Genomic DNA, 15,414 nt, shown 5'->3' on the forward strand with positions numbered 1-15,414 from the left:
GGACAAATGAAAGGAAGGACTTCTTCACACAGCACATAGTTAAATTATGGAACTCACTACTACAAGACGTAGTGATGGCCACCAATTTGGAGGGATTTAAAGGGGGGGGTTGGATAAATTCCTGGAGACGAAGGCTATCAATGGCTCCTAGCCCTGATGGTTGTGTGCTATCTCTAGTATTCAAGCTGGTGTGCACCAGTTGCTGGGGAACATGGGTGGGAGGGTGCTATTACACCATGTCCTGCTTGTTCATCCCTGGTCGATGGCTGGTTGGCCACTGTGTGAACAGAGTGCTGGACTAGATGGACCCTTGGTCTGCTCCAGCATGGCACTTCTTATGTTCTTATGTTCTTAATTCCCCCGCACCACCCCTGTTCTTCTCCCTAACTAGACACTGACATGACAAGAGCGAATTAACACTTTTGCCAGAGGGGGAGTTATTGTGTCTGTCTATCTCATGGCACCCAGCGCTTTCACTGTGAATTCAGCATGTTGATGAGCGTGTGCGTTATTAGCAAGAAAAGATAAATTCATGGATCTTTTTAGCCAGAGAAGTTACTAATTAAAGGGCAAGGGGCCAGTAACTCATTCAATGAAAAATTCAAGAGAGACCCAGAAGTCGCAGGATTAGGATAAAATATGACTGGTTGTATATGTAAAGCAGGGGGGGGGTGTTGAACCTCAGCCGTAGAGGCTAAGTCTGGCCTTCCTAGGGTCCTGATCCAGCCATTTGGGGTTTCCATGGTTACCATGCTTCTTGCCTCTGGCCTTACCCTTTTCCTCGTGGCCTCTGATTTGGTGACTTCCCACTTCTGGGCATTTCCCCTCCATCCTAAAAGGCTGAAATGCTGCCCAGGGTGGGTGAGTGGGTCATAGGATCGCTCTCTCTCTATAAACTCTCAACACTGAGTAACCACATTCCACCTGTGACTTCCAGGCAGGCATGAACTCCAGATGCTCATTTCAGAAATTAAGCACTCTTGCTGAGGGCATTTGCTCAGGCCGAAGGTGCTTTGTTGTCTTGACGCTCTCTTGTTTTTTACATGCACAGGTCATCATGCTCGCTCATGGTTCGGTCTGGATTTTCTGCATAATGCTTGCAAGTGACATGACGTTACAGGCGTGTGGTCAAGGTAAGGAGGAATCCCGCCTTTTTTTCTTTCTTTTCCAGATCAAGTGCTAGGTGTTGTGATAATCTGGAGTTTGATTGCCATGCTGGGATGCTTGCCATGAAGTGGATTCATAAACCGCCCAGAGAATTTCAACTATGGGGCGGTATATAAATGTAATAAATAAATAAATAAATAAATAAATAAATAAATAAATAATACATCCCCTCTCTCATTGCATGGTACTAGGTTGCCTTAAAACAGTGGTCCCCAAATTTTTTAGATTGGAGGTCACACTTGGAATCTTGAGAGAGAGTTGTGGATGCGCTCACAAAATGGCTGCCGTGGTGGACATATCCAGTCACCAAACACTCATTTCTCAGCAGGCCAACTGGGCTAAGAACTGAGGTGGGGTTGGAGGTTGGTCTCCAGAACACAAAAACACTCTTTTGAACCCAAATAAAAGATGGCACTGGAGGGCAGCAGTTCACTTCATTTCATTTCATTTATTACTAGCTGTACCCAGCGTAACATACGCCGTTGTAGCATATCTTAAAGTTTATTAATTAGATATCATCGCTGGGGTGCGGGCTGCTTGGAGGCCGCCGATACAGCGCCGTCTGGCAGACCTGGGGGGCAGGGAGGTCGGGGAAGGGGGAACAGGTGTCCCCCTTTCCCTGGGGTTCCTGTCAGCCTTGGGCCGTTCGCCCAGCTTGCATGAGATTAGGCCGGGGCCTGGGCTCACAGTAGGCGAGTGGCCTCCCAGCCTCCCAGCCTCCCAAGGGCCTTGGCTGTGCCTCGCTCATGCTCCGGACTGTGGCGCTGCCCCCTTAATGGGGGGGGGGAGTGAAGAGGCAGAAAGGGAGGTAGGATTACCTTGGAAAGCCCGGAGGAGTCAGGCGAGGGGCTTAGCAACTTGTATCAGCTGACGTTACACGTCGTTACTGTTGCTTAGCAACCTGTATCAGCTGAAGCCTTTACGGAAACATACCTAAGCATTATCTATCTATCTATCTATTTATTTCTATACTGCCCCACAGCTGAAGATCTCTGGGCGGTTCACAAAAATAAAAATAAAAACCATTAATATACATTATGTAACCATTAACGTAAGGACATAAAACAGATAGCACATAAAATAAAATACATCTAAGACAAACAACCAAAAAACACTTTGCAGATGACAGCCTTCCAGTTATTATTTTTTAATTTAAAAAAATCTAAAGGAATAAAACAAAAATCAGGGGGGACAGGGATAGAGTGACCATATGGAAAGGAGGACTGGGCTCCTGTATCTTGAACAGTTGCATTGAAAAGTGGATTTCAGCTGGTGTCATTTGTATGCACGCAGCACCTGGTGAAATTCTCTCTTCATCACAACAGTTAAAGCTGCAGGAGCCCTGTCCTCTTTTGTATCTGGAGCAAAGCTCCTGCAGCTTTAACTGTTGTGATGAAGAGGGAATTTCACCAGGTGCTGCATTCATACAAATGACACCAGCTGAAATCCACTTTTCTATGCGACTGTTAACCATACAGGGCCCAGTCCTCTTTTCCATATGGTCACCCTACTGACTCAGGTATGAGTTTTCTACATGGAGGTTCCCTCCCCATCCCCATTGATCAGTATTCAATCAGGTAAACCCCAACCGCAAGCTGAAGTGGTACAGCCAAGACATGAGTATTACCACAGTATGGCCTGCATCTTTGGATGGGGAATAGGCTTTCTTTTTAGAGTAGGGGATGCAAAGTAAAACTCACTGCCCATTCATTTTGCCCTGGATATTTATTCTGTACATTTGAAACCTACCTGGTCCCTCTCCCGTTTTATTCTCACAAGCTTGTTGCAGAGCAAGGTGACAATAGCACCGCTGCACAGCACAGAAAAGGACATCCCAACAATGGACCCTTTCAAGGGGATGCAGCTGATTTGCAGGCTGGATGTCAAGGGACACTAGATAATCTTTTCGTTTTCATACTGGGCTGCCAACATTCTTGTCTCTTCGTTTTGGGGATCCCCGAGTGACCGCTGAGCGAGCCGAGTCGAAAACAGCCTCTTGTTTGATCAGGAAATGAATCTCCTCGTTGTTCTCTGCTCGCCATTTCTGCATTTGCTCCAGTTTAGCGACGCAACTGGGTCCTCTGAAGTCTCTTCCACATCTTTAAAAGGGAACGGAAGGCCCTTCATTTCTGCTTGGGCCAGGACGGCCTGTGAATCTCAGCTTTGTTCCCCCCCCCATGAAACAATTTCCTTACAGGAAGCTGGAAGGGTATCTCCAAAAGGTTAAAGCACGCAGATGTGGGACTGAGTCAGTTGGGCCACTGATGTTCTGTTCTGGTTGCCCCTGGAGGAGAACTTTTCAGAGCCATGGAACAGCATCCTCTGCTACTCTAGAAGGCAGCAGGTTAGCTTAGTGGGCATGCGGCAGGCTGCGCGGCATTCAGCTCTTTCCCCCAACACTTGGCTGCTGCCACCTGCCAACATTTGCCACCTGAAGTGACTGCTTCGCTCTGCCTAATGGTAGAGCTCGCCCTGGGTGGGGGAGTGGCTGCAGCCTGCGGATTGTGTGTTGTCCACCTTTGGTCTAGGAGAAACCTTGCTGGAGGTTTGCTTTAAGATCATGTTCATAACCCTGCTAACTGACCGTTACATCTGTGGAGCCTGAATTCCATTGAAAAGGTTCAACAGACAACAACATCAGCCTCTTTGGGCATGTCTAGATGAGGGCTTATCCTGGGGATCACCCCAGGATCATCCCTGTGCATCCACATAATGCACAGGGGATCCCGGGGGCAGGGAGGGATGATCCCTCCCTTTCCCCGGAATAACTGAGACGGCTTTAATCCTGACTTTTCCCACCGTCTCAGGATTGTCCCGAGACTGCAAGATGTGTGGGCAGCCATCCCGGTTTCGTCCCGGCTCCTTGCGAGTAAACGCGAGGAGCCAGGAACCAGGAATAGTCCTGAGGAGCTCCGTGCCCATCGGGGGTGGAATGGGGGAGCAGGATCTTTTTTAAAAAAACCACAACACCCTACTTGTATTGCTGGCGCACTCGTCCGCTCAGTTTTGATTAAAAAACAAAACAAAATGGTGGGCGTGACGTCCTCTTCCTCCCGGGATGTTGCTCGCTGCATGCGGACTGAGGGGGAGGATCTTGCGATCACCATATTGTGAGATCCTCCCCCTAGACAAAGGGTCTAGACATGCCCTTTGTCTTTTGCAGTGCTGGGCAGGCTCCAAAGTCAGGGAGTAACTCAAGCAACTGGGGGAGAGAATGGAGGACATCAAAGGCCAGTGTGCCAGTCCACTATGAACTTACATCAGTTTTAGCTCTGGACTACCATTGGGGAAGCGTGAAGCAGACCCAGGGTAGTAGCTTCCAGAATGATAACAGCACTGTCAATAACAGTATCTATTGACAAGGATGAAACAAGTTGCAACTCTTCCGGACGTGAGCCCCTTTTATACCTTCTCCTCCACATGATCGTACTAATGGCCTCTCCTCCAAAGTTGCCACACCTCAGTGGCCTAGATCCACACACAAAAGCTGAAGATCTGAAAAAAGGGCACCCATGCGTGTACAGCTGTGTGTACACTGATGCTCCAGAACATTGGGACCCTTCAGTGATCAGAGTTCCCATCTGCATGGACCACCTACGGCAGGGATGCAGAACCTCAGTTGGGCCAAATTCGGCACTCTGAGGTTCCCAATTCAGTCCTCCAGGTTTCCCCAGAAGACCCCACTCCTTTTCCCCAGCTGCAAATCCTTTCCCAGCCTTCATGCACTCCCCCACCCATTCTAGATGGTTGATCTACCTCTCCTGCGCTGATCTATGATCGTAATGAATGATCTGTCTACAGTATCTCCCTGAGGCTGAGTTACTGTTAGTAAGAGCTTGAAGTGAAGATGATTCAGTTCCTGGCCTCCCTGCAAAGCGGAGAACCAGTACAAGCAATCACCTACTTCTCTTGTTGAGCTATAGGCTGTCGGGAACTGTTACTTATACTTTCTTGGGTTTTGCAGTTTTTTGAACAGGTGGCCTTGAAGCTGCCAGCTATACTCGCACGCTCAACAGAGTCCAGAATCTCCAAAACTGCTGCATCTTTCCAAAATGTTTAATGTAAAGAGATATTTTGGAATTCCTGGCATGACACTGGTCCTTCTGTTTCGTAGGAGAGGCTGAACTCTCTGGGGGAAATGTCCTGTTATCAGCAACACAGGCCTGCTGCCCAAAACAGTAGTCCCAAGTCAAGTTCCCCTGTCTATGCATAGTGCGTAGTTCCACTTACCCAATATCATGACAACATCACATGGTGTATTTCTCTAAAACATTGACTACTGCTGATCTATGGTTCAGGGCGGGAGAGAGCACCATTCTGCTCAATGACGTCAGGACACAGAGTAAGGTGAATGACATATTAATGAGGGAGAAATGACACAGGGCTGCCTTTTCAGTGGCAGCTCCAAATTTCTGATCATGTGGACATCCTACCCTACGTATGAAACTGGACTTCTTCAAACATTGTTTTGAACCTCAAAACCTGCTTGAGAGTCCTGAATTCATTTTCAGGACATTTATTTATTTATTTATTTATTTATTTATTTATTACATTTTTATACTGCCCAATAGCTGAAGCTCTCTGGGTGGTTCGCAAAAATTAAAACCATAATAAAACAACCACCAGGTTAAAAACACAAATACAAAATACAGGATAAAAAGCACAACCAGGATAAAACCACGCAGCAAAATTGATATAAGATTAAAATACAGAGTTAGAACAGTAAAATTTAAATTTAAGTTAAAATTAAGTGTTAAAATACTGAGAGAATAAAAAGGTCTTCAGCTGGCGACGAAAGGAGTACAGTGTAGGCGCCAGGCGGACCTCTCTGGGGAGCTCATTCCACAACCGGGGTGCCACAGTGGAGAAAGCCTTCCTCCTAGTGTTAGATCAATGTTCTTTTCACCCAAGGACGAGATCCAAACAGCCCTTAAGCACGACTCCACCATTCCAGCGACAGAGGGTTCAAAAGCGCTTTATTGATTAGTAATCAAGGCCTGGTCTCTTCAAAGGGAGCAATCAGACAAAAGACATAGGGAATATGGTACAGTATTAAAGCTTTCAAGGGGCAGGGCCCAGTAGCAGCATTAACCAATCAGAACATAACACTGAGGCATAGCTAATTATGCTAAACAGTCCTGTAAACAATACCTTTGGCCTGACAGTAAGTTACAGAGAGTTAACTTCAACACAGACAGCTGGAGCCAGGACTCTTGTTTATATTAGTAATCAAGGATGCAAGGACGCACACAAGGAGACATTCTCATACAGGGCATTTTGACATTTTGCTTGGAGTGCAATGGAGATTTTACAGTTTCCTGTTAAAAATGGAGGTGGTTCTGCTAACAATTTCCCCCCTTTTAAAGCAATTCAAAACTTAAGCTTGCTAGCTTCTTTTAGATCATCTGTGGCTAAGGCTTCACAATACAAATACATTTGCTGGTGGATTACAGACTTTGCAAGACTTTTCACAAAAGACAAAATACAGGGAAGGCAAAAAGCAAGGATAAACAAAAATCATTACAATGGAACAAAATACAATGCAAGAAATCCCTCTTTTAACTACTCTATATTGGACAACTAACTAGTGAGCCATCTAAATAGATCATCAGTGGGTGGTTCAACTGCTTAATGAGGAAGGCAAATTGATAACAGACAACAAAGAAAAGGCTGAAGTGCTTAATTCCTATTTTGCCTCGGTCTTCTCCTAAAAGCGGGTCTATGACTCCTTCCTGGAAAAAGTGAAGCAGAAGTTTGAGGAGGCAGGATTGCAGTTTGAGATTGATAAAGAAATGGTCAAAGAACACCTAATTTCCCTGAATGAGTTTAAATCTCCAGGGCCCGATGAACTGTATCTAAGAGTAATGAAGGAGCTAGCAGAAGAACTCTCAGAACCCTTGTCTATTATCTTTGTAAAATCATGGAAGATGGGTGAGGTGCCGGACGAATGGAGGAGGGCTAACGTTGTCCTTATCTTCAAAAAAACAAAAAGGAACCTGGGAACATGGGAACTACAGACCAGTCAGTCTGGGAAAATTCTAATTTAATTTATGTCTGATTGCTCCCTTTGAAGAGACCAGGCCTTGATTACTAATCAATAAAGCGCTTTTGAACCCTCTGTCGTTGGAATGGTGGAGTCGTGCTTAAGGGCTGTTTGGATCTCGTCCTTGGGTGAAAAGAACATTGATCTAACACTAGTAGCCACCTGCCTCATTTCCTTTGGCAGGGGCTCATGGAGAAGGGCCCCTGTGGATGATATTAAGGTCCGGGCAGGTACGTATGAGAGGAGGCGTTCCTTCAAATAACCTGGCCCCAAACCGTTTAGGGCTTTGAATGTCAGTACCAGGGCTTTGAATCAGGCCCGGACCTGGACTGGCAGCCAATGAAGTTGTAAAAGGACTGGCGTAATGTGGTCTCGCTGGTCAGTATCATTCACAATTTTGTACTCTTGTATGCATACCAGAGTGCCCCCCCAATGAAAAAAGAAAAAGCTACTTTTTGCCTACAATTGAAAAATGCTGACACTTTCCCTCCAGGGTCAAACCGGTTGAAGCTGACGGTCCTATCAGAAGACAGGTTGCAGATGAAATGGAAAGAAACTGAAGGAAACACCAATGGGTACAAAGTCCGAGTGAAACCCATGGCAGGTACATAACTGAGGAGGTTGGGCATAGTTCTTCCTGGAAGGATACAGCTTCTGAGTAGGGCTATGCAGATGTTTTCCAGTGAATAAGGAATTGAACTCCATGGGGATCCAGGCCTGGCTCTAGGATTTGGTGGGGGGGAGGCAGAGTGCCATTGGTGGGCATTTCCCCGCTGGCTTTTTTGTGGAGAAACGAGTGGGCTGCCATCCATAATTTTGGTGGTGATAGTACCAATGGTTGTAGCAAGAAGCTATGCAGCCATACAATCTGACACCCTGGTCTTCATTATTCTGCCCTTGTGTCCTGGCTAGGAGTAAGGCCCTCTGTGTCTGTCTCTCTGTGTGTGTCTCTGTGTGTGATAAGACTGCAAATCAGTATTCGCTGTCTGCTCTAGGTCACATCAGACAAAGAGGGCAAGGCAGAAGTCAAGGCAGGACCTTGGATAGTGCATGTGGCTGGAGTATTCTCCTATAAGGAGCTGTTATCCCAGCAAAGAACTGTAGGCAACTAGGGCAGTAAGAGAAGACCAGCAGAACCTGTTCTTTTCCTGTGGCTCCAGCCCTGCTGGGTGTGCGTGTTCCTGCAGTCTTGTGCTCCTGCATGGCTGAGGGGCAGGAGCAGCTGCAGGAGAGTCATCAGCATCAGAGGATGGGAGAGCCAGCTGCTCAGACTGGGACAGTATAGAAGGGAGGAGGAACTGAGGGCTCCTCACAAAGTGGGGTGATCTGTGAGCCTTCTGAATCTGTCCACTTTGTGATAGGGTGGAGCCTCAGAATTAGGGCCATGACACCATGAGCTGTGGACATTGCAACCAGGGCTAGGCATTATTAAGAGGACGGGGCCAGAGAGCTTTGGTGCACAACTTGCCACTCTGATCAGAGCCAAAAGCATCCTATCCTTGCTGGCCACCACCATGGGCAGCCAAGTGGCCAGCACATAAGCAACAGAAGTGGTCCCACATTTACCCCGGTATGCTGTGTCGTAGTGCTGGAGCTGTGGGGGTCATTCAGATAATTTTTCATTTGTTTTTCACACACACACACACACACACACACACACACACACACACACAGATACAAGTGGGGTTCATTTTCATCACTCAATTCTAACTCATGCATCATTCATTTGTGGATGCGAGTGTGGCGTTACGCCCCACAAGTCAGTTCCAAAATGTATGTCTGCAGTTTGTAAGTCTGTGGTTTTTAGAATGTTGGCCTGAGTGGGCGGAGTTAGAATGTCTTGGGAGGGGGAGGAGTGATATATAAGGGAAGGACGGAGGGGATTGTGAGGGACTTGTTAGGTACTCTTAGAGTCTTTAGTGCTCTCTGTGTTTAGTGTACTTAAGTTCTGGGAAATTTGAGGGTCAGTGTAGAGAATGGTGTCTTTAGAGGGTGGTGTGCACGTAGTTGATGTATATTAATCAATACTGATAATAAAGAAAGTTCAAGAGTGATTGTGTGAGAAAAAGGAAAGCGTGTATGTGAGTGAGTGAAAGGATTGTATGACAGGTTTCAAAAACTTTTTTAAATGGTTTATTTGAAACAAAGCTTGTGTACTTTTGAAAATAAATTTTGATTGTTTTGTTTTTAAACTACCACAAAAATCCCATGTGTCTGTTTGGCATTTATCATCTAAAGTTTACTTATTTAACACCCACTCTGACAATCATTCACCTCAGCACATATAACTCACAGTGTTTTATATTTTATATATTAAAATCATTCTCCATTTAACCCCTTTCTCCATATAGTTTGGAGGAAGGTGGTTTTTATCCCTTGCCTCAGGCGTATCAAACAGTGGTGCTTGGCTTGAGCAGGGAGTAGCTGCGGCCGGGTCTGGTGTTCAGAGCCTGTGTCGTGGCAGCGAGGCCTACCTTCTTCAAGGCCAGAAGATGCCCTCCTAGACACCACCATTGTATTTTCCCAGAATGCCCTGGATGTTGTATAATCACAGGGCATGCATGCGTGGGGGGGGGGGGTGAATTGCAGCTGCCCATCAGGACTGCCATTTTGTTTTCTTAGAATGCCCTGGAATTACACAAAGTTTGGGGCCTTCTAGAAAATAAAATGTCGGCCGCCATGAAGAGCTGTCAAAAGTAGCTTCCAGAACCAGCACTACCATTAGAATGAAGCGGCTGCCTCAGGTGGTGAAGTGTGGGAGGACAGAGCTGTACGTTCACAACACAGCCTGCCCTGCATCCCACAATCTGGCTTCAGCCCTCGAGTGCAGTAGAGGCAGCCGGAATTGAAGTAAGATTCCACTGCCGGATTCGTTGACTTCTGTACATCGATTGGTGGGTGGAAGTTGTGCCATGGTTGCTCAGCCAGCAAAACCCTAGCTTTTCTGTCTCTAATCTCCACGAGAAGCAGTGGCAAAAATAAGAGACAAAGGCCACAGCTAGACCTAAGGTTTATCCTGGGATCATCCAGGGTTCGCCCCTGCCTGAGCACTGGATCCCCTGTGTGTCACCTAGATGAACAGGTTTGACCCCTGGACGATCCAGGGATAAACCTTAGGCCTAGCTATGGCCAAGAAGAAGAAACTATGTATGTGATTAATGACACGAATGCACATTTAACAAATGCATAATAAAATGGATGTGATTTTAATGAATTAACAAGAAAATGAACAGGGTCTTTAATAACAAAAATGAATAGAAATAATGAAACAAAAACAACTTTCTTGTACTTTTGGGAAGGCTGCTGTGCTTTCCTCTGAGCGAGAGATATTTCTGCACTCAAAATGGTGTCCTCCTTTCAGAGGAAAACTCCACCAACCCCATGCAAGGCCTTCCACTGATGAAATGTCACCTTTGCATCCCAACATGTGTATGATACCTCTGGGGCTTTCATAGGGTGACCATATGAAAAGGAGGACAGGGCTCTTGTGTCTTTAACAGTTGCATAGAAAAGGAAATTTCAGCAGGTGTCATTTGTATAAATGGAGAACCTGGTGAAATTCCCTCTTCATCACCACAGTTAAAGGTGCAGGAGCTATACTAGACTGACCAGATTTAAAAGAGGGCAGGGCTCCTGCAGCTTTAAGTGTTGTGATGAAGAGGGAATTTCACCAGATTCTCCATATATACAAATGACACCTGCAGAAATTCCCTTTTCAATACAACTGTTAAAGATACATTGTACATTGATGGTGCTATATAAATAATAATAATAATAATAATAATAATAATAATAATAATAATAATAATAATACAGGAGCCTTGTCCTCCTTTTCATATGGTCACCCTAGCTTTCATCACCAGAAACTGCCTGTCGGAGTCAATTCTCTGCACTCTTCATGGTCCCTGGCAGAATGACTTTTTTTTGGTAACATTTGCCATATAATGTTCAGACTGTTATCCCTCCCTTTTTAAATTCACACAAATATGGAAAATATGCAGGCTTGTCATTCCAGCACTTTAAGCCAATAATAGGTCTGTAAAATCAGATATAAACCTGTTCTGGATGTCTTCCAAGATTTCAGTGGGCGCCACTGCATTCCTGATGGGTAAAGAAGATTCCTTGTGATGTAATTAATAACTCTGATCATAAAAATGCATGCATGCAGATGCTGACAAGGCAGTGAAAGGTGTTAACACTTCATGCCATCATGTTTGCTGTGAAATGGGAAAGGTGATGTGCATAAGAACCGCTCTGCTGGATCAAAGGAACGCACCATCTAATTTGGTCTTGAGTCAAATGTTCTCCAGGTTTGTTTGTTTGTTTGCCTCAGATGTAGTGATTTTGGGCAAGGCAATGTCCACTTGAAAAAACCTTAATCTGCTTTTTCTGATTTTATTTCTCACTGAGTGATTCCAGCCTATCAGGGACCATATACTGTGCATGATGGTGTAACAACACTATGTAGCCAATCAGATAAAGTGGTGTGCTGACATCATAAAAGGCAAGTGAGGGCCCTGGTTTCTGTGGGTGATGCTAGACAATCAGGGATCACTCTAAAAATGGAAATCATAGAATCATAGAATAGCAGAGTTGGAAGGGGCTTACAAGGCCATCGAGTCCAACCCCCTGATCAATGCAGGAATCCAACCTAAAGCATCCCTGACAGATGGCTGTCCAGCTGCCGCTTGAATGCCTCTAGTGTGGGAGAGCCCACAACCTCCCTAGGTAACTGGTTCCATTGTCGTACTGCTCTAACAGTCAGGAAGTTTTTCCTGAAGTCCAGCCGGAATCTGGCTTCCTGTAACTTCAGCCCGTTATTCTGTGTCCTGCACTCTGGGTTGATCAAGAAGACAGCAACCCTGTCTAATTCTCAGGTGGCAGTGTAAAAATGTACCTTGATGATTTTTTTTTTAAAATGGCACCATCTCTCTTTTGGATTTTGTGTAGGCAGGAACATGGGCAGAGATGGGCTATAGGGTTTATTCTGGGGAAAATGGCTCTTGATGTCCATTTGCAGCTCTAAAACAGTGGTGAGCAGAAGTTAGAATGGGATCTAGTGATAGAACTCTGGGTGATTTGCAGGTGATTACCAAGAGTTTCTGACTCCCAACAACCACACCACAAAGGCTGCTTTCCTTTCTAAATTACTCTGCAAAGATGGAAGAAGGTTTGTGAGAAAAACTAGGTGTGGATTTTTGTGTGACTGGACTATGAACTCTAATTCTGGGTTGCCATCATTATTCCTCTTTTTGCCTATTACAGGTGACTCTGAACAGGAAGTCATGTTAAAAACCAAAACGGCTAAAGCAACAGTGGGGGGTTTGAGTCCCACAAAAGAGTACACCCTGCAAATCTACATCCTTAATGGTTCTCAAGAGGCCCTCTTTGTCAGGAGGAAATTTGTGAGTAAGTGTGGCCTTTGCTTCCTTGATGTCTCGGTCATGTGGATGGTGCTGTTCATATTGCTAGAAGACTGTGCTAGGCTGAGGTCCCTTCCAGAGCTATAGGAAGTATGGCCTTGCAGTGCAAGTACAGACGTATAGTCTTGGCCAAACAATCAGGGTTGCTACTGGAGAATTGGCCAACAGGGAGAAAGCAGTGAAAGGAAGAATGGAAGTAAAATCCAGATGCAAGTTATGGCCAAGAACAGTCCTGATGCCCTCAGCTGTTTTAGACTTCAGCTCCCATCAACCCCAGCCAACATCCCTAATGGTTAGGGATGGTGGGAGTTGTAGTCCAAAACATCTGGAAGGTAACTGGTTGGGGAAGGTTGGTCAAGAACATAAGAGGCCTATCTAGTCCAGTATACTGTTCCCACAGTGGCCAATTGGAAGCCTCTGGGAAACCCACATGCAAGTGTCTTTGATACTGAAGGTAATAGATAGCTATTATGGCTAGTAGGCATAGATTGATGATGTATCCTCCACAAGAACCAGCCTATATCCATTTGTGGCAGGAAGACAGGGCAGGGCAGGGAGCAATGTAGGAAACATTGTATGCTAGTTGGTCAGGCAATGCCTGCAAGCTGCTCTGAGAAGTTCTGATAGCTGGTTGGACTTAGCATGGTCCAAACAACTTCTGGGGAGGCAGAGCGACCCTGGATTAGGGGTGAGCTAACTCACCCTTGCCGTGTTGCCGTTGTTGTCTGAGGCTTGGCTTGGCTCGGCTCGGCTCAGCAAGGTTGTTAAGTTACCAGGGATGCAGCGGTGGGAAGTCCGTGATTACTGGAGACCCCCGACATCATGCATTTTCCCCCACTGCGTTAATGGCAGCCACCATTAAAGCAGGGGGGAAATGCATGATTTCAGCAGCCAGGGTGGGCGGCTGTTGAGCGTGTGTCCACACTCATGCCAAGTGTGCTTGATTAGGTCTGGGGGTGCGGATGTGTGTGTGTGTGTGTGGTCCTTTGGACTCCCTGACCCGATCAGGTGCTTGGGACATCCCTACTCTGGATGGGAGCACAATTATGCGCTGCACAAGCACATGTTCCCCCCTCCCAATATTTGTGAATTCTCGAACACATGCCCCTGTTCGTCTTGCTCCCAATTCCAAACCTGATCTGTGAAAATTAGGAATTTTTCGCAAATCGAACAGGGAATCAGGAATGAAATGAATGTCAGAATGTGTTTGATCATTTATGAATATTTCAAGCAGAACATTTTCATGCTCACATTCGCAGCTTCAGATGGGGCCGTGCTTGGACATTTTGCAAACACAACCAAAATTCTCGTGCATTCCTAGCTAGGTCCAAATCTATGGGTAGATTCCTGTATTTATCCAAGCTCTACTACACATGCAATTGGCCTTCCTTGATTTCTTTGTCTGAACACAGTTCATTGGATTGGACGCTGCTTTGGAGGACACCCTGACTCTTGGGAACCCTTTTGGGGGAATAAAGAAGGGTGTGGTACAAATGGGGTCTCGGAAGGGTGTTTTTTACACGTTATGCTGTGCAAATATAAACAACGCCCTTCTCAATACTGGGGATTCCAGAAAAGTACCTGAAATGTGCAAACACCTTTTACTTGTTTGGTTATATGACTGACTCAAATCCACTGACATGTTGGCTGTTCTAGTTGAAGAGTTAAAAAACCTCTCCCAAGCTAGAAGTAACAGAAGGAACCCAACGAGTGCTCCAGAAAAGGCAGAAGCATCCCTTGGGAGCACAGCGGCTGAAGACATCCGGAACACTGAAGCCTTGTCAACAGTCATCAGCGAAACATCAACTCAGATAAGTATGTGCAGGGGTCAAAGTGAAGAGAGGATGGGCCTGTTCAGACCACACACTGCCATGCTGGATCAGACCAAGGGTCCATCTAGTCCAGCACTCTGTTCACACTGTGGCCAACCAGCTGTCAACCAGGGACCAACAAAGCAGAACATGGTGCAACAGCACCCTCCCACCCATGTTCCCCAGCAACTGGTGCACACAGGCTTACTGCCTCGGATGCTGGAGGTAGCACACAACCATCAGTGCTAGTAGCCATTCATAGCCTTCTCCTCCAGGAATTTATCCAACCATCCAAATTGGTGGCCATCACTACAACTTGTGGTAGTGAAGTCCATAATTTAAATATGTGCTGTGTGAAGAATTCCTTCCTTTTATCTGTCCTGAATCTCCCACCAATCACCTTCATGGGATGACCCCCACTTGGTTCTAGTGTTATGGTAGGGGGGAGGAAATGTCTCATTGCAAAGTCATCTTGTTTCCAAACAGAGACTGGCATTAAGAGATAATTCATTTTCATTCATTCATTTATTATTTTTCTATACTGCCGCACAGCCAAAGCTCTCTGGGCGGCTCACAAAAATTAACCCCCCCTTAAAAATACATTGTGCAAAGTGCCAAACTTATCACATAAGAAATACAACAGTTAGCACACACACACTCACACACAGACAACGTATATCTAAAACAATTTTTGAACAAGCGGCCAAAGACAATGTAGGATCTGATTAAAAGATCATTATATGCTGCCAAATGCATGAGAGAAGAGGGCAGTTTTAACCTGGTGCCAAAAAGATAACAATGTTGGTGCCAGATGTGCTTCATTGGGGAGATCTTGCCATAATGCGGGGGCACCACTGAGAAGACCCTGTCCTCTGTTGCCACCCTCTGAGCCTTTCTGGGAGGGGGCATCTAGAGGAGGGCCTTAGATGTTGAACATAGTGTCCATACCAATGGTTGAGTTGCATTACAG

The 15,414-nt window shown here is 45.8% G+C and overlaps 1 protein-coding gene across 1 annotated transcript in view; it reads left to right on the top strand.

Annotated features, from left to right (window-relative positions):
• The first annotated feature begins 1,108 nt into the window (after positions 1-1,108).
• The window catches only part of COL20A1 (collagen type XX alpha 1 chain), a 171,380-nt gene continuing 157,074 nt past the window's right edge, over positions 1,109-15,414 (top strand). The window contains exons 1-4 of the mRNA XM_063142885.1: positions 1,109-1,133; positions 7,704-7,814; positions 12,476-12,619; positions 14,290-14,448. Of these exons, the coding sequence (XP_062998955.1) occupies positions 1,109-1,133; positions 7,704-7,814; positions 12,476-12,619; positions 14,290-14,448 (439 nt within the window). The remainder of the gene's footprint in view (positions 1,134-7,703; positions 7,815-12,475; positions 12,620-14,289; positions 14,449-15,414) is intronic.

The sequence above is a fragment of the Elgaria multicarinata genome, chromosome 1 (genome assembly GCF_023053635.1).
Source record: "Elgaria multicarinata webbii isolate HBS135686 ecotype San Diego chromosome 1, rElgMul1.1.pri, whole genome shotgun sequence".
Taxonomy (NCBI): Eukaryota; Metazoa; Chordata; class Lepidosauria; order Squamata; family Anguidae; genus Elgaria; species Elgaria multicarinata.